Raw genomic sequence first — 22432 nt, 5'->3', positions numbered from 1 at the left:
CACACACAATCAGTGGTGAGCTCTCAGGAGGAGCAGCCTGCTGTGTGCTCTTACCCGTGATCCAGACACAGCCATGTCCAGCTCTGTGCTGATACTGACACTGACCACCTCGTCTGTGTGTCCGTACAACACCTGAACTGGTTTGGGACAGAGACCCACAGGAGCTCCACCCTGAACAAGAAGGCAAACAAACAGACTGAGGAGTGTGTGGTTGAAGAAAGTCATGTATATCATACCATATATACTGTCGTAATACCCCAATCTACCTAAAAGTAAAAAATGACAAAAGAATGTAATTACTTTGGCTCCCCAATTCCTGAGTAATGAACATACAGGGATTCTGCTTTTGTGTCTGCATGTTTTCTGAAGTCAAATCTACTTCATCTATCTTACTTTATTTGCGGATCAGTATCTGTCATGGTGTATAAGCGAGTTCTGGCTGTCCTAACCTGCTGCAGAACCTGCCACACCATGCAGGTTGTGTCTCTGGAGCCGGAGATTAGGTGGATGCCGCAGTGGTCTGTTGACAAGCAGGTCACAATGTCTGCATGAGAGGGGAACAAAAGTACAGATTATTATAGGACATACACACGAGTCACAGACTTAACTGAAACTGTGTATTTGATTGAACATTTGAACAGACATGCAACAGGCTGCTTCCAAGTACTGTCAGCCTTATACTTATTTCCAATGTAGAAACTGTCAAGTCAAGATGCAGACTTTCCCTCAGTGAGGCATGCATAGGGTGTGTTTACCCATGTGTCGGATGTGCTGTCCCACAGTCTTGCCCTTAACCAGGGAGGTGACCCGCAGGCTGTTGTCCCAGTGACCACCGCTGAAGAGCAACTTGCCATCATGGGAGACCACAAACAGCGCCGCTGTGACCTCCACGCCAGGGGCGAAGGGTCCTGACAGGAAACGCAGGGTCCTGGGTGAAGATGGGGCGCAGAGGACAGAGGATACAGAGGGGATGGAAGGTTTAGGAAGATTTTTCAGGACACAGTACGTCATGTATTGCATTTGCACATGTGCTGAGGGGCTTCTCACTTGGTGTTGGACACTGTGGGGTCCTTAATGAAGGTGAAGTAGTTGGAGATGTTCTTGTTGTAAGGCAGCCACCCATGGGTGCCAACAAGGCAGTTCTGGCTGACCGTCACCTGTAGAGAGCGCAAACGCCGTCTATCATCCACCCTTCATCTTTTCAATCACTGCTTTTATTTACAATTTAGAAGCACACAAAAAAATGAAACAACTTTCTTTTGCTATTTCTTTGATAATGATTATTAGCATGAGCACCAAGGCTCACCATGGTGTCGGGGCTCCCCTGGGTGATGAAGGAATGGGACTGATTCTTTGGCACCACGGCTTTAACCAGCGGCACATTGTCACTGATGCCCTGCAAAATGACAGAGGAGAGAAGTGAGATCCAAGCTGATGGAGAGGGAGATTTTCATGTCAAGGGCATCATAATAGTTTCGGCCCAGCTGTTCCTGACTGGCGTTGTGTTCTAGTTTACGAGCTTTTGACAAGTCAGACAAAACACCAACGAGCAATAAAGAGATCAAACCTCAACAAAGAAGGACTTGAGGTCGCTGAGGTGTTCGAACATGTTGAGAGGACACGAGTCTAGCTGAGCCTTCCTCTTCTCCACTTCCTCCTGAGACAGACGCACCGGGTGGGGCTCCTGCGCAGACACACACACACACATATACAAAAGTCTAAATCTGAGACACCAGCACAGACACAGACACTTCATTACCCTGAGCCATGATAGGATTCCTCCTTTGGTTTATTCATTTCAAAGTCTGATCTGTCTCTGCACCTTGAGTAACTGGCAGGGTGTCTGTCCGAAGTTGCTGATCATGCCTTCCAGGGCCTTGCGCTCCTTTTCATCAGTGATGGCATCCAGATCCACTGCCCCTGCATCATCAAATCAGTCACTCTGTCAACCACTCAATCAATATATTTGATGATAAAATCCACAATTATTTCCTTTTTTTTTGTTTGCAATTGTGAAAAGGCGCAGTAATTGGAACAAAGCGACTGTTGTTTTTTGTCTTTATTACATCCTTTTGTAACCAAATTGTTGCCAAAGCACTTCATGCACACAGCACTGCATATGAGAAAAATATTATGGACTGAGGGAAGATAAAAAACCATGATGTGACATTGGAGCATGATTGTCCTGGATGCTTTACCCTCATATGTGCAGTAGTAGAAGACATTGAGGGCCTCCACCGCTGCAGGGCCCCTCTGCTTGTAACCAAAGATCAGATCGATCCACTCATGAAGGTGAGCTGACACGTACTCAGACTCCTGTCAGAAAAACACAAACACGGTCATAAACCAGCCATCACAAAAAAACACATAAACGGAGTGAATGACACACAGACTTGCAGCATAAAATGACATCTGCATGTGCAAACAGAATCCATCAAAGTGCAGTATATTCAAGGACTCCAACCACAACATGTTTAGATGCTGTATTAAATTCTGGACACTCTGCACTGATGTTAAGGTTTTAATCGTTACAGTTATTAATTCAATGCTTTTTCAGAGTTATAACACAGCAGCAGAGCTAAAACTGCATCTCACCAGGGCTTTGCGGTGCTTGTAAATGAAGTCCTCAGGAGACTTGGCCCATTTGGGCAGAACAACATCATTTACCCTTTCCTTGGAGATCTGCAGGCGACCCAAATCAAAGCCTGGGCGACGGCAAGGGAACAGGAAGAGAGTACAGGGGGAAAAAAAGGAAAGGTGTATAACGGTATAACATGTTTATGACCATCTTCAAATAGACACTTGACGATACTCCCTGCAAAACTGTTAAATCCAGAGAACAAGAAGAAGAAGCAAGCCAAGGCATAATGTTTTGCAATTTGTCCATATTGTTAAAAAACAGCACCAATGTACTATTGATTCATTCAATAACAATATGAATACAAACAATTATAATTCTATTGATTTCTTCTGCTGATCACAGCTACACGGATCCTCAAGTAGGTGCACATTCAAAATATTAAAGTGGTTTGAAATTTCTTGCTCCTGTCATCACAACCTTGACAGTGATGATAGTTTTTAAAGCAGGTGAAAAGGATACTCACCATTTTGGTTCTCAAGGAATTCTGGGAAGTAGAAAAACTCTGGGATGAGCTCCTTGACGTCATTGGGGTTGTCCATGAGGGTCTGCCATGTCGCGGGGATGGAGTGGAACTGGCGGTCGGCACAGTCAAACCTGAGGCGAGGCAGGACGATACAGATGAGCTTTGATAATAAAGGAGACAGACAGCAGCTCTGTGCTGGCACACACACACCTAACTGGCATAGACATGTGTGTCTGAGGGGCTGTAACGCAGGGCGAGTGTCCGGCCGAGTGGCCTCCTTACCGTCCACTCTGCAGCTGGATGTGCAGAGAGGTGAAGGGCTCCACTCTGATCAGGTAGTGCATCACTCCGGCAGCGTTTGAGTAGTGGGTGCCATAATGGAACCTGTCAATGGTGCCGGTCGGGTCCTCAAAGCTTTCATACCTGACAGACACATTTAAGAAGTTAACTTGTGCTTTTCAGCGATGTGCCTCCCTCTAGCTACTGACAACCTTCTATCCAGTTTTTTAATGACAATGGTAATTCAATTATGAGAAAAACTGAACTTTGGACATATGAAACTTACTTCTCTCTGACAGCCTTTGCATTGCGCTCGTTAAGAACTGCTACTGGTTTTGACAGATCCCTGAATACTCGAGGATCAGACAGGTCCAGCTCCTCTGAAGTGTAGTCAGCTAGAATCCAGGGAAACTGGTCACACACACACACACACACACACACAGAGCAAGTTAGCACAAATATCAACATTCACCCAGTCACTACAGTAGTACAGCGATGTGTTCAGTGAGGAACGTACCACTGGATACTGAGCCAGATTGTTGTACGTTCTGCCTGCAATCGTGTTCAGCTGCATCAGGTAGTCAAAGTTGGAGATCTCCCGGTTGACCCATTTCTGTGCAAAAGCAGGAGAAAAAAAAAAGAAGCAAGGGTCAAAGTCGATCTATTGACAGTGCGTACGTTTGTACAGCATGTTGTTTGAACTGTAAGACTGTGATTGATTAGTTTCCTCCCTTTGGGAAAACCTTAACATCTCACCAGACCATTAACTACACTATGTGTGTTCTTGTAAATGAGAGCTCTGCATCTTTGTTTCCTGACCTGCGTGAGTCCAGAGGCCTTGAGCAGCTCCTGCGGAGAGCGGGTTCCATAAAGGCTGAGGGATCTCAGCAGCAACATGCGGCTATAGACCTTATTCCTCACCTGTTGACAAGAAAACAAAGTTTCATCTATTTCAACAGGAGTTTGCCTATTTTTCCACAAATACTAATATTATCTGATTTTTGGGACAAGTTCAATTTGTGACTTATCACCTCCTTTTTGAAGTTGAGGAAGTAATTGGTCTGGTCGATGAGGAAGATCTCCAGAGCGGAGCGACGCAGGTTGTAACGCCGTAGGTGGACCTCTCGGATCTGAGATAGGGGCCATTTGAAGTCGTGTCCCACCCCTTCAGGAAGCAAGTACACAGTTAGCGTAAGCAAAAGATTAGTGATGCTTTCTTTCCCAATGTTTTCTCATCCACCTCTGTCACCGCCTCCTCACCTTCCTCCTTCTCTTGGCTGCTGTCGTAGAAGTAGATGTGTTGGGTGGTGAGCTCCAGGCGCCCGGGCACCACGTCCACCACCGTGACCAGCTCACAGTCCTCCCACAGCACCAGCTTCTCCTTCTGGCTGGCCTCTTCTGCTTCAACTCTGCAGGACATGGACAAAGTATGGGAGGCTGTAATTTCTAGCATCTATGACTTGAACGCCGCTGTTCTGTGGTTGTTGTATTTGGCGACTGACTGGTTGTTGGCAGCAGCAGGGTCGTCCTCCGGCAGCTCCAGGATGTCATCTTCCAGGTCGCTGACTTTGACCTGCTTCACAGCCTCGAGCAGCAGAGACTCTGCGTTTACACGCTGCTGATGGACACCTGAGCAAATCGAGGGAGACGGGAAATGATTAAAACCTGAGAGGTGATGTGGTGGTTTATATCACATGACGGCGCTGGAAATTAACTTCATAGCACGCTTGTCAAGGGCTGCCAAACTACAAACAGAACATAACACTGTGCTTTCGTTTCATAAGCAGAAGAATTACAGTTTTAAACTCGCTGACTCACAAGCTGGCTTTTACCCTTTTGAATCAACAAGGTGGGAGAGAAGAGTTTAAACGCCTCTGGTTTGTGTTATTGTGCCATTTTTAATCTGACACATGCTGGGCGGTTATTTAATCACCTGCAAAACTCCAGCTGGCTTTTTTTTTCTAAATATTCCAAATCTAAACATATTAAATATAGAGGGTGAACACAATGCAAGGTGCCAGACCCGTGGGAGCATGAGCAATCTAATCTGTGCTTGAAGAACTCAGTAGCAAAGTCAGGAGGTTGTTTCAAAAGCTGTAATCTCCATCGAATTGAAATGTTTCACGGAAAAAATCCTGAAAGGTTTTGTCTAGAGAGAATGTGTGCACATGGCAAGACGTACCAGTCAAAAGGGACATTTTAAGTTCAAAATAATCATATTTATGGCATGACTGTGGAGGTTTCAATCAAATGCAAAAGGTTGCAGGTCAGTAAACTGCACCTGGCTGCGCCTCGACACCCAGTCCCCACAAATCATATGTGCTCAATATTTGCCACAAGGTCTCTGATTCTGATAAAGCATAAAAGCCTGGAGAGTCCCGGCTCTGCAACACCCTTACACACGACTTAATAAGGAAAAGATACCAAGCAGAGTGGATCATCCTTCTCGTAGAGTTGATGGAAGAGTAGGACATAAGTTCAGCTTAAAGAGGATTTTCAAGGTCAGTCCTTTTTAATCTGTTTATCAAGGGCAAGCTGGATGAGTGTGCTCATGACATACAGTACACACACTTATCCCTCATCATCACATCCATTCACTGAATATGTCTACTGGAGCAGGTACTTTAGAGACACCGACATGCAGCTTTCAGGCTATTGTAGGTGTAAATTTAGCCCAAATATTTAAGCATACATTTAAGAGACATGTACCAGGCTGCTAGTCTGGAGCAAAATCTCACAGGAAAAACCCCAATTTAAAGCCCAGAGAGGCAGTGCTGTCTTACCCAGGTTGTCTCTCAGAGCGCTCGCCTCTCTGTGTGGATCAAAGTTGTAATTACGGACCAGCTTCAGCCTCATGCGGGAGAAGTTCTCAGCACTGGACACCCTCCAGTGCATCTCATCCTGCTGCCTGTTAGAAATCGTTACAAAACACACTTGTTACACTCCCAAAGCCATCCGTTATCTGCATCTGTATGCATTATATTGATTTTACCAACACACTTTGACTTCTTGTGTTTTTCCTACCACTGCTCCTGCAATTGTTTCCATCTTACTTTCATCAATATAAACTGAGGTCGACATGAAGTTATTCTCCCAATTGAGGTTTGTATTACTATGGTACATAGTATACAGTGGAAAAAGACAAGAAATGCAGAGATGGAGACATGTTGATGTCCGTACCTGTCAGACCAGGGCCCTCTCTCACACACCAGACCCCGGCGTGCCGCCTTCCACTGCCTGAGAGTGGCACTGTTCTGGCTGTGCTGCTGCTTCAACATGCTGTTGTAGCGGAGGTTCTCCTGGCGGCCTCGGCGCGAGAAGGGCTCCACAAATTGCTCCTGAGGGGAAAGTGAAAGAAGAGCAGCTCATGGGAGATAAGCTTGGCACCAAGGCAACATTAGATAGAGTCCATAGTGGGACAGAAATAGAGGAAAAGAAGCTTCAATTATGATTCATTTATTATTGATCCAACTGACCTGGAAGCGGATCTTGCTCTCACCCCTCTCCCTCTCTCTCTTATGCAAGCTGACCATGAAGGCCTCGTAGCACTCCTTCCAGTAGAGAGCCATGGTCTCATGGCCTTGGCTGAATGTTTCAATTTCATACTGCTTCATGTAGGGGATAATCTGAAGACAAAGGGGAACAAAAGGAAGAACATTTCCATTACATTTTCCAATAAACGTGCATTTAATATAATCTAAAACAAGAACTGACTGCAAATTTAAATCTCATACATATTTATCGAGGTAGACGCGCCACTCGGGTGAGTTGCAGTACAGCTGGAAGTCCTCAAAGAAGGATGGGCTGCCATTAGTGTCAGGGAGCTGGGGAAGGTGCAGCTCCATGTAGAGGAGGCGGTGGACTTTGGAGAGCAGCGTTCGCAGCAGTGGAACCAGGAAGGAGTACGTCTCCTCTGTTTGCTCCTGGACAGAGCGCCGCAGGATGCCCTCTACCTTACCTAACAGGTAGCAGGCCTCATCCTGGCTGGACACCTCCTTGGTCTGCAGAATGCCATTGAGCTTGGCCGTGGCCATGGCACACACCTGGGCAGAGGTAATTTATTATTGTGCTTGCTTGGGTTTGTTTTGTACATACATGCACAAAACTTGCAATGGAATAATATGCACAAGGTAGAAATGGTGGACAATGGGAAAAAATTGCTCACTTCCGGGTCCTCCTGAGCCATAAAGCCCAGCAGCAGTCTCAGTCCAACTTGAGAGAGCTGGAACCACTGGGTGCCAGCAGAGTACCACACCATGAGGCTGTCCATCAGTGTCACAGTCTCTTCCAGCACCTTCTCTGTCCACAGAGCTGGATTGACCAGGCCCTCCGCCTGCAGGAAGTCTTGTACCATGTGAAGCAACCGCACTGCGTTCTCCGTGTGCTGCGGCAACGTGGCAGCAGATGCCTCGCGGTTGTCACTCACTGCCCACTCCAACATGCGTTCCATAAGACTGAAACGAGAAAGAGAGACCATTCATTCATTGTTTTCAGCTCCTGCAATGATTCCTACCATCAGCAGCCAAATGGAGGACTGACCTGAGTTTGATTTGGTCGACAGGAAGCAGCAGCTCGTTGGCAGTTCCCAGCTTGGTGAGAGCTGAGAAGACCTGACCACGCTCCAGCCACGCCGAATCATCTGAACCTTCTACGCCACGCCACATCACGCACAGCACAATCTCCAGTAGCATGCTACACAGTTCCTCCTCCGCCCGCTAGGGGGCGACGCAACACCAAAGAGACAGAAACAGAGATGGGTTACCATTCGAAGTGATTCGATAAGAGGAAATTTCATTGATCCCTCTGCTTGTATAACTGCAGCCACAGATAACAGGATACAGCATAGAAAAAAGGACATTGATAAGAAGATGACAAACATAATGTCACTAACAATTAGAACAAGCAATCTTAATCCAATGCATGTACAGATACTATTGCTGACACTTTAATTCTATAACTGACTGCCTCCTGCTGTGGGAGGAGAGAGGCTGTCCCTCTCCCACCTCTGCTCTCCGGTGACTCAATGAAATGGCAAAAAGAAGCCCACTGGACGAAAGTCGGCATTGGGCTCCCTGAGGTGGCGGTGACATTTCACCCACTGAGCCGGAAGCTCTGGCTGTTCATTAGCACTAAGGCAACCTTGAAATACAGATGATCATATGAAACTAAGACACCAGAGTTTCCTCTGACCTGCTTACTTCTAGGGGCTTCATGAGAAATTATTCTAAGGCTTATTGTATGTGACAATAAAAAACGCACATAAACAATGTACTGACATAACTTTCTCCATAACTCTTGAGCCATCTCAGCAAGAGGAGAAGTATCACAAAATCACCCATCTCACCTCAGCATTGTTGAAGGACTCCCCCAGTGAGATATTGTCACTGAAGAGAAAGCTGTCTTCAGTCAGGGAGGAAGTTGCATCTCGATCCCCGGAGCTCCCTGGGAAAGGCTTCGAGGTCTCAAGTGGCGACGGTGTGCTGGGCATGCTGCCGGGCGTCTGGCTGCCACTCTCTCCGCCCTCGTAGGCCTGCAGATGGGACAGATCCAGCGTCAAGCCGCCCGACTTTCCCACTACCCAGGGCTTGACGTGCAGTTGCGGCTCGGTTGAGGCAGAGGAAGATGGCGTGTCCAGCAGCGAGATGACGTCGCCGTTCTCAAGGCTGTCCACAGAGCGGGTGTCACCTATGCTGAGCCGGTCATCCTCCAGTCGGTCCAGGCGGCTTGCGCTGCCTGCCCTCGCCCTCCTCTCCAGCGGCAGCTCCAGGCGGTTGGTGCTGCTGCCACTGGTACGGCTCAGGTCCAGGCTGCAGGTGCTAACGGTGTCTGCGCCCCGTAGTGGCAAAGACCCTTCACCCCGCAGGTATAGCCGCATCAGAGTGTCCTGCCAACACTGCTGCCTTGAGATCTGGACGGCAGCGTCCTGTTGGGATTGTAGCAGCTGGTACACCTGAAGACAGCAGAGGAAAAAGATTAAACTTTAATTACACCTGCAGGAAAACTAAGTCATGTTGCACCAAACAGTAAAGAATGAAAAAAAAAAAAATCTTCAAAGCTTAACTTCAACTGCTAATGATGAAAAAATTTATTCACTTCTTTTCCTCCAACTGTTGCTTTGTGCTGCTTTGTAAGTCACGTACTTTGATCATTACTGCTTCCCAACTTCAAATGCAGCATTATTAGTACTAATACACACTTAAACATTAGAAAGGCATTATTGGTCTTTTGAATGATGCAGACATGAAATTTTAGAGATTATCAGTGCATTTCAAACAGGATATCAGGAAACTGGTTCTAGCGAAGAGAATCAGATACAAACACAAGGACAGAGCAAATGAATGGTATTAAACCGATCAAAACTGCCACATGCAAAAAATCAATCAATTAAAGTGAGAATCTCTTGCTCTATCAGAGCTGGACTCTCTCACTGTGCCCTGCAGTTGTACAGAAAACTAAATCTAAATACTCATGGCATGATCTTTCCGACTTTGCTATCTTTCAGGGACACATTTCAGAGTAGAGACCAGTTAATTGGGGGCAATTTGTCTGTGTACTGTAGAAGTGACCTCAGTGTGTGCGTGTGTGTGTGTGTGTGTGTAAGGAAATTAGGGATGAAGGGAAACAGGGTATACACAGCAGAACGGAAATAGAAAGTAATGTAGAAAGCCTTTGACGATTGTAATCAATTGCTGGAAGCTTTGGTTATCTCCTTTGTCTGCTGTTATTAAATTTATTTAACAGTGTCAGCAGTTTTAAGTCCAGGCGTTTCCTCACCCTCTTGCAGACGATGAGTCGTACGCTGGGTCCGGCCCGGTGGGTGAGCTGGACCAGAGACATCAGGTCCTTGTAGTTCACCACTTGATCTGTGGATTTTCGATACACACGTACAATTTTACATTTGTGCAACTGTACAGGAGAGTTAACTGGGAAATAACCAGACTGACCAGTGACATCTGACTTAATGACAGTAGCTACTGAGCAGCGTAAAACACAGTTTAATGAGTGAAAAATAAAGCAGACCTGTGTGGAGGACCTGGTTGAGGAGACACCGGATCAGGGTGGGAGTGATGTGAAGTTCGGAGAAAAGCAGTGACAGGCCGGCGTAGCCTGCTTCTCTCAGCCGCAGACGCTGCTTATTTTTCTCATAGACACGGTCACAGCGCAACATGCGCTCAAACAACTGTGCAGGGGTGAAGACAGAAAAGAAATATCAACCCTTCTGTTATTAGTTAGCTATAGCTATTAGCTATTAGTGAATCGTGGTGGATACAATGAACTCTGAGAGTGATCAAATTCCCTGACTTGAAAGGCCCTGACTTTTCTCCAAGACATCAATGACATTCCAGGAATTCCTCAACTGATCATGACCATTTGCAACATTTTACTAAGTCGAAGTGATGGACTCATGAGCAATACAGTTATGGCAAGTATTAAGCACAGCGGCTTAGAAATGACAGTGGCACAGAAAGGCATTTGGTCAGTCAGTGCGTCCCAGATGTTCTTGGCTGTAACCAACCTTGAAGACGAGCTCTCGGAGTCGGTCTGAGTGTTTGTTATTGAGCAGGAGAGCATAGCACGAGTCTGCCGCCCCGGGCTCAAAGAGGAGCAGGAAGAGCTGGTCCCTTGCTGGACTGCTCTGAAGAAGGCTGAGCAGCAGCTCCAGCAGTCCGCACAACTGCAACACACACAACCACAACACACACAACCACAACTACATTTAGTTTTACACAGTTGAGGTCGCTTGTACTGACAGATTGTTTTGAGAATAGCATAGCACTAAAAGACAGCAAAACAGCTTGTCGTGCATACATCTCGAGGCACAATTTTTGAGGTTAATTTAAAACATAGAAGAAATGGGAGCTGGGCAAAGCAAATCTGATATTAATCTGTTGTTTCACAATGTAAAATTAAGTGCTTGTTTTGCAAGATTTACTATATGTGGGAAATGTATGTCATGTTTACCGAAAGGTTATGTTTTAATTTGAAGTTTTTCATAGTTTTTCATAACTCATTAAGTGTGACATTTGAACACTCAGTATGGCTTGATGTATAGCATCAGAAAGATGGCAGATGCAGAGCAGTGTGGAGGAGGATCCTGTGATTATATTGGCCATATGTTCATAGAGGGTGACGCAAGCTTCCACATATAGTGCAGCGGTGTAAGAGGATATGCAAAGTGACAGACAAAATGAAAAACAAGGAGGGACAAAAAAAGGGAGAGCAGTGAGGAGGAGGTGTGACAAGAGGAGGAAATGGATTTCACAAAACAGGTGACAGCTTCTGAGTCCTGTGAAAACTTCACCTAGCGGGTGTTGGAGCTTAGAGGAAAACACTCAAGAAATTAAGTGTTTTGTTTCAGCCAACAGCCACTGATGGATAGTGCTTACAGAGAGGAAAATGTTTAAAAATAATGCAGAGAGGGAGGGTGGTAAAACAGCTGCCAGGCGGGAAACGAGCTGATAGCTTCCTGTAATGGCAATACTGCAGCAAGCCTCATTGGGAAACAGAAAATCCTGAAGTGAAAGGTCATCTTATTTTACAATAACGTCCTCATATGGCAGGAGTGGTTGGCATAAACCTGTTTCACAATATGTGGGTCATCTGGCAAGTGCACACTAATAATAATAATTAACAAGGAACATTCTGGTGCTTGCTGGGAGCGATCTGATTAGGCTACTATATGATCTAGTACAACAGGATAAACAAGCATCGGAAAAGGATGACAGTATTATTCCAATTCATGTGGTAATCACAAGTTTCCACCTTCAGGATTTACTTTAAGATTTCATTTTCTTTCTGCTGCTGTGATGCATTTCATACTAAAAAAGCTGGGGATCTGACCCCCTCACCTGGTCCTCGTCTCCAATGGCAGCAACATATCCCAGAATGCTGTGCATCTCCTCCTGTGACATGCCCTTGCTGATGTAGTACTTGATGAGGCCGCAGAGTGACGCCCGGATGGTACGAACGTCATCCTCGCTCAGGTCGCTGTCTTTATTACTGTTCTTCCTGAAGTTCAGAGCAGGTGACAAAGATGTTTTGGGAAAAGAGACTAAATCTATCAGACGGGTATGAGCTTCACGAAACGGGATCTCACCCGTAATATAGACGGACGGTGTCCAAAAGGAACTGAACTCCATATTTTCTTCTGAACTGCTTCCTGTTATCTTTGATGACGGTGGACATGTACTGGATATGACCTTCATTGGAAGAAAATCACATGAAGATGTATAAACAGACTTAAATACATACTAATGCAGGAGAAATGTGAAGGAGCTTAGCATGAATAGCTAGTCTGGCCCTGTCCAGCGAAGGTTAAAAAAAACAAACAAACAAAAAACAAGCAGGGGCTCCTGTTTTACTTAACATATTCTTTTGTTCTTATTATTGGTTGCTTCTTGGATTATACAACCCCCTCATTTGCTCTCTTCTTGATGACTACTGCACTTTGCTTAACTGTATCCTATTTACTAACACAATTACCGAATCTCCCCTCTTTAAGTTTTACCTGAACTCACCTTTGTACACATGCGCACACACATACGATACACACATGCAGATCTAACCTATGCGTAGAGGGAAGTCTCCCTTGTTCCAGATGTTGAAGTTGAACAGTAGATGTGTGTGCAGCTGCTGCAGCAGAGCCTGGTTCTTCTCATATGTCACCTGCTCTATCAGAAGCTGCACAGCAACCAGCACGCTGACGTCAACATGTCCTGGTGGCAGCTGAACGCACACACAAACAACAGATTGTATTTCACCACTGTTAGTTCAGTTATATGCACATTTACTGCGCACATATGCAAAATGACCAAACAAAGAAAGGGGTAGATTATGGGAAAATGCATGTGAATGTAAACAAGTGCTTATTAAGTATAATTGGACTTATATTTGGACTTTTACATTGGCAGGGTGTGGTTACTTTGGCTCGACTAATTGGGCATGTAAGACATTTTCTTTGATCTGGGTCTCTGTAGAGGCTTTCATTTTCCTATGATGTAAATGCTGATTCAGAGGCATTTCTATCGCCCCCCGCCCCTGATAAACAAATAAATACTGAGGCACTTCCACCAGATAAAAGATATAAGAACAAACATGGCTTAGGGAAAAAAAAGAGCAATCAAGGGAAACAGAGAGACACAAAGGAAAAGACAAACACAGACACAGCACAAACACAGAGACAGACCTCATTCGACCGGGGAGGGTCCAGCAGCATTCATAATCACAACTCACAACATGTGAGCCTCACACAGCATGAGCTATGTCATGACAGCTATAAGTGGCCTTTTGTCGGCTTCAAAAATACAAGTCAGCAGAGATTCTTAATTCGTCTGCTACAGAAACCAACTAATCCAGTGTGGAGAAAAACAAAAGAGGCTTATGAGGAGATCTTGTGTAATTAATGCATTGTGTGCAATGCACTCCGCTGGTAGAAAATGACCAGTTAATGCTTTTAAAACATCCCTCTGGATCACCGTCTTGCCTTCTTTTTGTATAACTGAAGGAGGAAGAAGCTTCATACCCCATCAAAAATTAAAGCTGTGCCGAAATTAATTCGTGTGACTCATGCAGATTTAGTATTATTAGGAGACACCTGATAATTATGTAACTTGCATTGTAATAGGGTCACAAATTGCAGAGAGGCATAGGATTTGTGTTTCTGAGTCACAGAGCCATAAACTGCATAAACTGTCTTTCAGAGAATTCAAGCAGCACCCAGAACCTCATCCTGTGCACAGTGTCATTCAAAAAGCTAATTTAAGATTAAACAGAGACCTTCTGCAACAGCGCTCCCAGTGTAGCAACACCATGTGAGTGGAGCAGATTCTCCTGGTTGATCAGGTGCCTCTGCAGGAAATGCTTCAGCACCAGCAGGAAGGTGGCCACAAGATTCTTCTCCAGACGTGCCTCTGGAACACACACACAAAAACAGCTTCAAATTGAGAGCAAAGAGAAACGAGGAAAGAAGGAAATATATTGTTGGCAGTGGTGGTGGAACATACCTGAAGCCCTGTTGGATGGGAGAATGACCCAATCTCCATCTGCAGGCGTGGTCACATCAGGGGTGATGAAATCTGACCCAGCTGCCAAATCACTGGATTGCTGATCAGGGGTCACCAAGGCCAACTGCTCCAGGATAGGGATGAGCACTGGCAGGCCGCCCACACAGTTGATCATGTCCTGCCACACACATATTCAGATGTATATACATCCCTGCTATTCAAGATGGAACACAAACGAAACACAAAACAGCATGAGCTGGATGTTCCTCCCACCTTGATGTCCCAGTTGACGACTTTATTCCCAGTCAGGCGTCCATGCAGCATGTTTGGGGACAGGTCGAGACAGATGGGGTTCCTACATGCCTGTTGACAAAAGGACCAGGTTTAGTTAATAGTTAGCAGATTTCCTTCAAATAAACACCAGAGTTTATTGAGTCTAAACCAACAGACTGTGGTGAAAATACCATTTAATAGAATATTTCCTCAATTTCCACTCATTAAAGCAAATTTCCTCATTCCTACAAATAAACTTGCATTGCTGTGTTACAACGAACTGATATGTCTCAGAGAATCTCATCCACTGCACTCCTCACTGTGTATGGCTGATATTAAAGTTTAAGTGGGAATCATAGTAACCACAGTGGTCCAGTCACCTTGGGTGAGTAGTACAGCAGCAATTTGGATGAAAGGTCGCCAAGTTCCGATTCCTGGGCTTTGAATGGAGAGATGCAGTTTGGACCTGCACAGAAGACAGACGAAGAGTTTCCAGACAGACAAAGAGAGAGCAAAAACATTCGTAAGCTTATTTTAACTTGAACAACGATCTGTATTCTCCTCCTCTCACATCGCCTCCAACTGCTTACCAGCACTACAGATCACTTTTATGTGGTTGGGCTGCAGGGGTTCATGGAAGACCATGACGCTCCCAAGCTGGCCCTGCAAGGAGGTAGGGCTTCCCCACTCGCTGTCCTGGGTCCCTGCAGAGATGAGCTTTGTCACAGACTCAGACTTCCCCCCCAGCAGCCCACCCCAGGTCTGCGGTGACAGGATGCCGCCCAGCGAGGAGCGAGTGGTGGGTGTGGTGGTGGAGGAGAAGGGAGGGTCTGGGATCTGGGAGGGCGGGGGAGTGGTGGTCCGGTGGCCGGCTGAGCCGATGCAGCAGGAGGTGAATGGCTGTGGGTGGAGGACAACAGAATAAGACAGAGGAGTGAACAAAAACAGATAAATATGTGGGTTTACCTTCATAATTAAGTGTAATATTTATGCAGAAAACGTCCTACTGCAAGGCCTGATGAAGGCTCACGGCTGTTGCACAGTGAGCATTAAAGCACAGCCACTCATGTTTTATTGCGAAATAGAAAAGAAATAATGATGTTTAAGTAAAATCCAACACAGTTTTAATGGACATCACATCTGTGTATTTCCCTCTGTCACTCGCTGAAGCAGATTAGCTGTATAAAAACACTTGTTGGTTGACCAAGTTGCCAAGAAGCTGTTGAATTTCCTTTATTAACCAAGTGAGTGCAGGTCTCACCTCTGTCATGGTGGGGTACTTGAGGGGGGCAGATAGTTTCTGCTGTCCGTCCACATAAATGTACACAAGACTCTGCCCGAATGGCCTCTTTCCTGGTACATGCACCACACCAATGCTGTGCTGTAAGCAGAAATCCAGACAGAATTTAGTACTTTTAATCCTTAATGTTGCTCTCTTTAATCTGTCTACAAGACATTTGGCTAAAAGGTGTTAATCTTCTCAGAGTAGGGTGTCATTAGTGCTGCCAGACTTTAGGACATTCAGAATCTTCAGCCTGTGTTCGGTGTTCTCAATCCGTCTACACTTCCATATTTCAGTGGCACTGACCTTTCAGTTAATTCACTGTCAAAAATAGATGTCGTTCAGCTTGACTCACCCAGAGAGAGTCACAGAAGCAGTAGTCAGGAAGCATGACTGTGACATACTCCTTCTTGGTGCATACAGCCACCACCAGCACACCCGCTGAGCTGATGAAGGCCTCAAACCCCGTCCCTCCTGGGGTGAAAAAGCTGTATGGGATAAAAGATAGTAAAACAGTTTGAGCAAGCCTTAAAACCCTCTGCTGTGATTATTCATCAATCTGTATCTCGTTTCCTCTCACCTGTAGAGCTGCTTCCGCTTGTCCTTGCTGGGTGGGCCAAGCTGGTCCTGATCGAGTGAGAACCAGGCGAAAAAGCTGAAGGCAGAGCCTGGCCAACGCTGCACTGTTGGGACGACAATGCCGGCCATGCTGGGTGACAAGTCAAAGTACTGCATAGCACTTTCCAGGCCCTGCTTCCGTACCATGGCGAGGAGGGCTCTCAGAGCAGGACTGACGTAGGGATGTGCCTGCGTAGACTCTGGAGGCCTGAGGAGGCGCAGGAGTCCCAGGAGTTCCCTGGCACTCAAGGACTGGGAACCCAGTGAGCCCACAAGCCCCAGCAAGCTCTCAGCACAAGCTCGGTGTAGCCGCTGGTGGCGCTCAAGGGCGGCCAGCGCTCGCATGACCATAGCAGCATTGACACAGGTGGCGCGGGTCTGGCGGTTCAGGCAGCTGAGGCGGCGGAGCCAGTCTGCCGTAAAAAGCTGCTGCTCCGATGAGTCCAGCTCTGGGAGCCACTGGACCAGCAGCAGCAAGGGCTCCACATTACTGATGCCCAGGAGCCCCACTGACGTGTGCTCACCCTCCACCGCCTACAGACATATGGAGAAACACCGATGAAGATAAAGACACATTCGTATCAAATATCACAAAGAGAAACATGCCTGCAGGAGGTTGACGAGAAGAACAACAAACACAATCTTTCTCTCACCATGTTCATCAGCTCTTTGAGAAGATGCCGCGACGGCTGGCCGAGTGAGGTGAGCACTTCATACAGGTGGTTGTAACCAATCCTCTCCTTGAACACCTCCTGCAGGGGTGGCAGAAAAAACATATTTAAATACAGTTATAGGGCATCTGAGCGCAGAAGATACATTCATACATACATTCAGATACATACTGCAGAAATAGTGGATAAAATGCTCAACTCAAGGGGCCGTTAATGATGAATGTGTGAAGAGAAGATGATCAATTGCGGTCAAAGCACTTAACTGTGGAATGAATTACCATTCACAATCTGTATCACGATCAGCAAAAAAACCCCACACATTTTTAAAATAGCTTTTAGCTGACTGAATTATTCAATTGTTTTTTCAGTTATCTAATTTGTCTGTATTTACTTTTTACTGTATAACTTCACTGTCGCTCCTTTGTTTAAGCACTTTGTGAAGAAGTTAAGAAAAGTGCTATAAAAATAAATCTAGAAGTATTACTGTTACCCCCATCGCGCTTTAGAATTCAGCAGAAGTAAATTAGGACTGTAGGTATTGCATGTGACTAAACGCATGTGTTTGTGTTCTCGTTACCTTTGCAGCTGGTGATTTGTGCATCACTGTTGTCAGGGCTTTGATGGTTGCTACAGCGAGGGAGTCGAGTCGCCCTTGAAACACCTGAAGGAAATTCAGACATGTCAGTCAACTGCCACTTGCCCTTTTAACAGGAGACAATGCACGTACAGATGACTGGACACAAGTCAAATCTCCCCTTATTCCACATGAATGTTATAGAACTTTTATAAGGGGACAAGCATGCATACAGTTTAATACCACATTCATATATAAGGTTTGCAATGCTAAAATGATAATGGTCGACGCATTTAAAGCACTGAATACAACATGCATCACACTTGGAGGAATAACAGGGAGAATTAAATAGATGCTTTGGAGTTTGATTCAATTAGTGTGTGCGTGAAAACGTGAGTAAAATCATCAATGATGGTTAGAACCCTGTTTGTCACTGCAGTTGGGGCTGGCATCAAAGCTTGGACGGCAGATGTCTTCCTGCTCCAGGTAAAAAAAAAATCCTTTTAATGGCATGGTGATCTGACTGGAGCAGGAAGCTCTTCGGGCATTGTTAAAAAAAAAAAAAAAACAACAACACCCACATCCACACAGAGGTATCTCACTCTTTTTCCTCACATTCACAAAAAGCATGCAACCCACAAAACACAAGCCAAACCGTGAAAAATAAACACAAACACATCTCCATCCAGCTCTGTCCTGCTCAGGTCCAACATGTTTCCGGGTCATTGAACCCGTTATTCCACAGGAGGTAAACATGCAGCCATAGACTGGCTGATCCAACAGAGAGTCTTGGACCAGCTGGAGAGGGACTGTGGTGAAAGTTAAACACTCATCATTGTCACTGAGTCCAGATCACCTCAGACCACTGAACTCTGTGAGAGCACACACCAGGCCAATGTGACAGCATTCCAGTGAAACCCTTAATATACCGCAGGAAAACCAGGACAATGTGGAGGGGAGGGGAGGAGTGAGGAAACTGAAAATGGCAATAAAGTAAATGAAATGACATAGCTGTGAAAGAGCCAAAGTGGCCACTCCACAGCAAGGTGAGCCGTTCAGCATTTTGGGTCAAGTCTGGTTTGGGAATTTCAGTTTTGGGTTTTGATTTTTCACAACATCTGCGTGCCTTCTACATCCCGCTGCTGTAAACGAACTAAGAAGCTGCTTTCACCGACTAAGCTGGAGTTCTACAGGTGACCTCGGAAGCAACAAAAGCTCGATGCACAAAAACCAGCCAAGCAGGCTGCAGCATCTGCCACTGCAGCGGGTTACAGCTGCATAACAACAAAGGCACACTGGAGTGTGTGTGTGTGTGTGTGTGTGTGTGTGTGTTCACATCGGTCCGAGCACCTGTATGCTTATTATCCAGATCAATGGAGGGGTTTTACCTTATAAAGGTGGCTTTGTGAGTAGAAAAAGTAGACAGAGTGGAATGAAAGCTGGTATACTCTTCAGGGAACAAGTGACCTTTCTGTGCACACAAGATAATTCAGTGAGAGAGCTCTGACTGATAGTTGACACTACACCATTCAAAAGACGGGCCTGGGACATTATCAGGCAGGTGCTGCAAGTTACAGCTTCGTGTTGTAGAGCTCAGCAAAACAAAAAGTGGCCAAAGAGCAATAATAAATAAAACTGATGCCTTTTAAGTGTGGTAAAGACTACCTTTTTCTGTTTTTCTAAATTGAGGTACATGCTTGAGGAACCTCTGTGTGATTGATTATGTGCTTTACTAACCACTAGCTGACTTGTTGCAGTATAACCTGCTTGAAGCACCGGACGGGTGGGGTTTATAGCATCATGATAACTCTGATATTGCTATAGGAAACGATGCATATTTGTTATCTTGCAAAAGTTAGATGAGAAGATTTATTCAACTCTCATGTCTGTTCATTATATAGGAAGTTATAGCTAGCAGCCTGTTAGCTTGGCTTAGCATAGAGACTGGAAGCAGGGGGAAACAGCTAGCCTTGCTCTTCAACAGAAGAACTTGTTCGTTTAATCTGTGCAAAAACAACAATTTGTGGTTTTATAACAGATTATATGCCAGACTATTTCTTGGCTGGGTGCAGTGACTTCTTGTCTTGAAGTCCCAGCCAACAAAATTATGCTGGCATCCTGCTTTTGCGATACTGTTGGGCAGAGCCAGGATTGTTGTTGTGACCTGTTTCTAGCCGTTGCGCCAAGTTAAGCTAACTGGCTGTAGCTTCATATTCTACAAATAGACATGAAAAAAAGCATCAATGTTGAACTATTCCTTTAAGAAATAGGTCAAAGGACAAAGCAGTCTTGCTGTGGAGTGGCTCTGGTGAGGTGAAGGTGGTGGGACTTGGCAGCAGGTGAGGGCAAAGGGCAGGTAGGTGGATGGTGTAGGGGGGTTTGGGTCGGGTGAGTTGGGGTGGGGGCTTTCTCGGCGGTACCTGAGTGTCCCTCTCTCCTGTCAGTAACCTGTTGTTGGTTATATCTTTCTGGTCCTTGTCTGCCGCCGTGCACCTAGCATTAACCAGCTGACACACACAACAGGCAACATGTCAACATAGCATGTGGGAAGGTTGATAAAGAGAGAGAATGGAGACAAGGGGGAGTCAGGGGATGGTGCAGGGGGAGGAAAGATGTTGTAAGTAGAGGGGAGGGTGAGAGGTTAAAAGCCACGACCCTCAGCAGGGGTCACTGTGTGGAGGCGTGTTGGTGATCCAGCCTTGCTGTGAGGAGGCAGACATGCAAGGTGGGCAAAATGCTCTTTCTCACGCTGAAAGAAATACCAAACTTCGACTAAATCTGGACATTAATGTATCCAAATTATATGTTAAAGTCCTGGGGCCTTATTCACAAAACACCCAAAGGCTAGAAGTAGCCGAAGAAACTCCTAAATATAAGGGCGTGTCAGTCCTAACTTTAGGACACATGTTTCTGGCAATTAAGAAAGCATTCTAGCACTAAAAGTAGCTCCTTTGGCTTAGAGAAGTTACTCCTCACTCAGCTGCTGCTGCTGCTGCTGGTAGTGTGCCTCACAGGGCCAATACCAAGGAACACAGCAACAATAAATAACTTTTAAAAACCTACGCTGATGGTGGCGAGTCAATCAAGATCCAATCAGCTCACCAACAATTCAATAACACCGGAGATGATATTTGAACAACTCTCCACTTCTGTGACTCTGGACAAAATCAGTTTGCAGGATGTCTCAGCCAGCATTAGTTTGGCAGTATCTTATATGCATAACAACAACAATTAAATCCAATAAAGCTGGTTTCATGGTCATCTCTGGATTTCCAGATAGAATTGGTGCTACATATAGAACTACCCAATTACAGTTTCTCTCTCCCTCTACTTTAATTTGTTTATTGTGCTCCTGTGTATCAATAAATACTAATTCACTGACAAAAAACAGTCACTTCTCAACCAATCACTGCAGACACACTGAGTAAGTTCATTAAAAAAAGCATGATTTCATCCACAGGAACATGGTCAGCCCTATTCCTCATCTTATCTTCAGAGTTCTCTTTGTTCCTTACCAAAGTGGCTCTGAGCAGTTTTGTGAAAAGCTCTACAGAGGACCTTTAATGTCATTTACGATGACTGATAGTGGTAAGATCCTTTGTGAATAGAGCCCCAGAACTACAGATACAAATAACTAATCCAAGACAAAACTCTGAATTTGAATCATATTCATGGAAAAGTACATTTACTCAAGCACTGCACTCAAGTACAGTTCGGAGGTTTTGGTCAATTACTTGAGTACACCCATTAAAAGCTTCTTTACAGCTCTACCCTGCTACATTTTCAGAGAGAAATACTTTTATTAAAATATAAGATTTTGTGTATAACAATTACTACTTTGCAGTTCAAGATTTCACGAACAAAACATATAATTAACAAATAAAATGTGATGCATGTTACAGATTAAACTATGCAACAGTATATAAAGTAGTTAAAATGAGCTCCACCTGGACTATCTACAACAATAAAATGCTGCTTACACGCATCAGCAAAACAACTGAATAGTATAGTATACATAATAATATAACACACTGGCAGGAGCCACTCTGCACATTGAGTACTTTTCACTTTTGAAGCTTAAAGAATATATTTTCAAGTACATTTCTGGGTACTTTTTCAACAAAACAAGCAAAAATATTGTGACTTTTCTACTTCATAGACAACAGCAAACAAGCAGCGAGCTGTACTGCACTGTGAGTCCTTGTATCAAAAGCATAAAGCGATATATTTTAGAACTTAAAAATGACTACAACAGTGGGGAAAAATGGCATTTTGGGGGATGTCATACTAATATGAGATTACAACTTAGGATCTTGCAGTATCAGGTACAAGATATGATCAAGTGCAACAAATAAGTTAGTAATGTTCAACTTCAACGACCCAGTTCTGAGCTACAAACACCTCCGAATGATCAAACCAGAACCAGCCACTCAAAATCACGGCTAAGTCGTGTCTTCAGGATACAGAATGAGCTGTACTGTTACCTTGCTGTTCTGCAGCAGCCGTGTCAGATGCTCGAAACAGTTGCTATTGAGGAAGATGGCTTGTAGAACTGGCCTGTCTGAACACAGGAACATGTCCCTGATAGTGTCTGAGAGACAGGCAGACAAAGGGACAGAGAATCAAAG

The 22432-nt window shown here is 45.1% G+C and overlaps 1 protein-coding gene across 5 annotated transcripts in view; it reads right to left on the bottom strand.

The window, feature by feature from the left end:
* nbeal1 (neurobeachin-like 1) overlaps positions 1–22432 on the bottom strand; it is a 40743-nt gene that overhangs the window by 4692 nt on the left and 13619 nt on the right. For 3 of the 5 annotated variants that reach the window (XM_076723132.1, XM_076723134.1, XM_076723133.1), the window contains exons 10-51: positions 22289–22395; positions 20225–20311; positions 17808–17891; positions 17213–17311; positions 16522–17093; positions 16297–16429; positions 15921–16040; positions 15250–15559; positions 15040–15125; positions 14660–14749; positions 14387–14564; positions 14160–14293; positions 12950–13109; positions 12481–12583; positions 12233–12392; positions 10900–11058; positions 10404–10563; positions 10158–10246; positions 8728–9333; positions 7923–8098; positions 7549–7837; positions 7118–7426; positions 6860–7009; positions 6564–6721; positions 6167–6291; positions 4886–5012; positions 4644–4792; positions 4415–4548; positions 4203–4304; positions 3901–3996; positions 3670–3794; positions 3387–3527; positions 3105–3235; positions 2596–2705; positions 2199–2316; positions 1823–1920; positions 1568–1684; positions 1307–1396; positions 1048–1157; positions 756–928; positions 450–544; positions 55–171 (exon numbers count right to left, since the gene is read on the bottom strand). In XM_076723132.1, the coding sequence (XP_076579247.1) occupies positions 55–171; positions 450–544; positions 756–928; positions 1048–1157; positions 1307–1396; positions 1568–1684; positions 1823–1920; positions 2199–2316; positions 2596–2705; positions 3105–3235; positions 3387–3527; positions 3670–3794; positions 3901–3996; positions 4203–4304; positions 4415–4548; positions 4644–4792; positions 4886–5012; positions 6167–6291; positions 6564–6721; positions 6860–7009; positions 7118–7426; positions 7549–7837; positions 7923–8098; positions 8728–9333; positions 10158–10246; positions 10404–10563; positions 10900–11058; positions 12233–12392; positions 12481–12583; positions 12950–13109; positions 14160–14293; positions 14387–14564; positions 14660–14749; positions 15040–15125; positions 15250–15559; positions 15921–16040; positions 16297–16429; positions 16522–17093; positions 17213–17311; positions 17808–17891; positions 20225–20311; positions 22289–22395 (6677 nt within the window). The remainder of the gene's footprint in view (positions 1–54; positions 172–449; positions 545–755; positions 929–1047; positions 1158–1306; positions 1397–1567; positions 1685–1822; positions 1921–2198; positions 2317–2595; positions 2706–3104; positions 3236–3386; positions 3528–3669; positions 3795–3900; positions 3997–4202; positions 4305–4414; positions 4549–4643; positions 4793–4885; positions 5013–6166; positions 6292–6563; positions 6722–6859; positions 7010–7117; positions 7427–7548; positions 7838–7922; positions 8099–8727; positions 9334–10157; positions 10247–10403; positions 10564–10899; positions 11059–12232; positions 12393–12480; positions 12584–12949; positions 13110–14159; positions 14294–14386; positions 14565–14659; positions 14750–15039; positions 15126–15249; positions 15560–15920; positions 16041–16296; positions 16430–16521; positions 17094–17212; positions 17312–17807; positions 17892–20224; positions 20312–22288; positions 22396–22432) is intronic. The other 2 variants (XM_076723135.1, XM_076723136.1) reach the window with 1 other exon arrangement.

This window comes from Chaetodon auriga, chromosome 23 (genome assembly GCF_051107435.1).
Source record: "Chaetodon auriga isolate fChaAug3 chromosome 23, fChaAug3.hap1, whole genome shotgun sequence".
Classification (NCBI taxonomy): domain Eukaryota; kingdom Metazoa; phylum Chordata; class Actinopteri; order Chaetodontiformes; family Chaetodontidae; genus Chaetodon; species Chaetodon auriga.
Note: the sequence above shows the minus strand (reverse complement) of the source record. Positions and strands in the feature narration are given on the sequence as shown.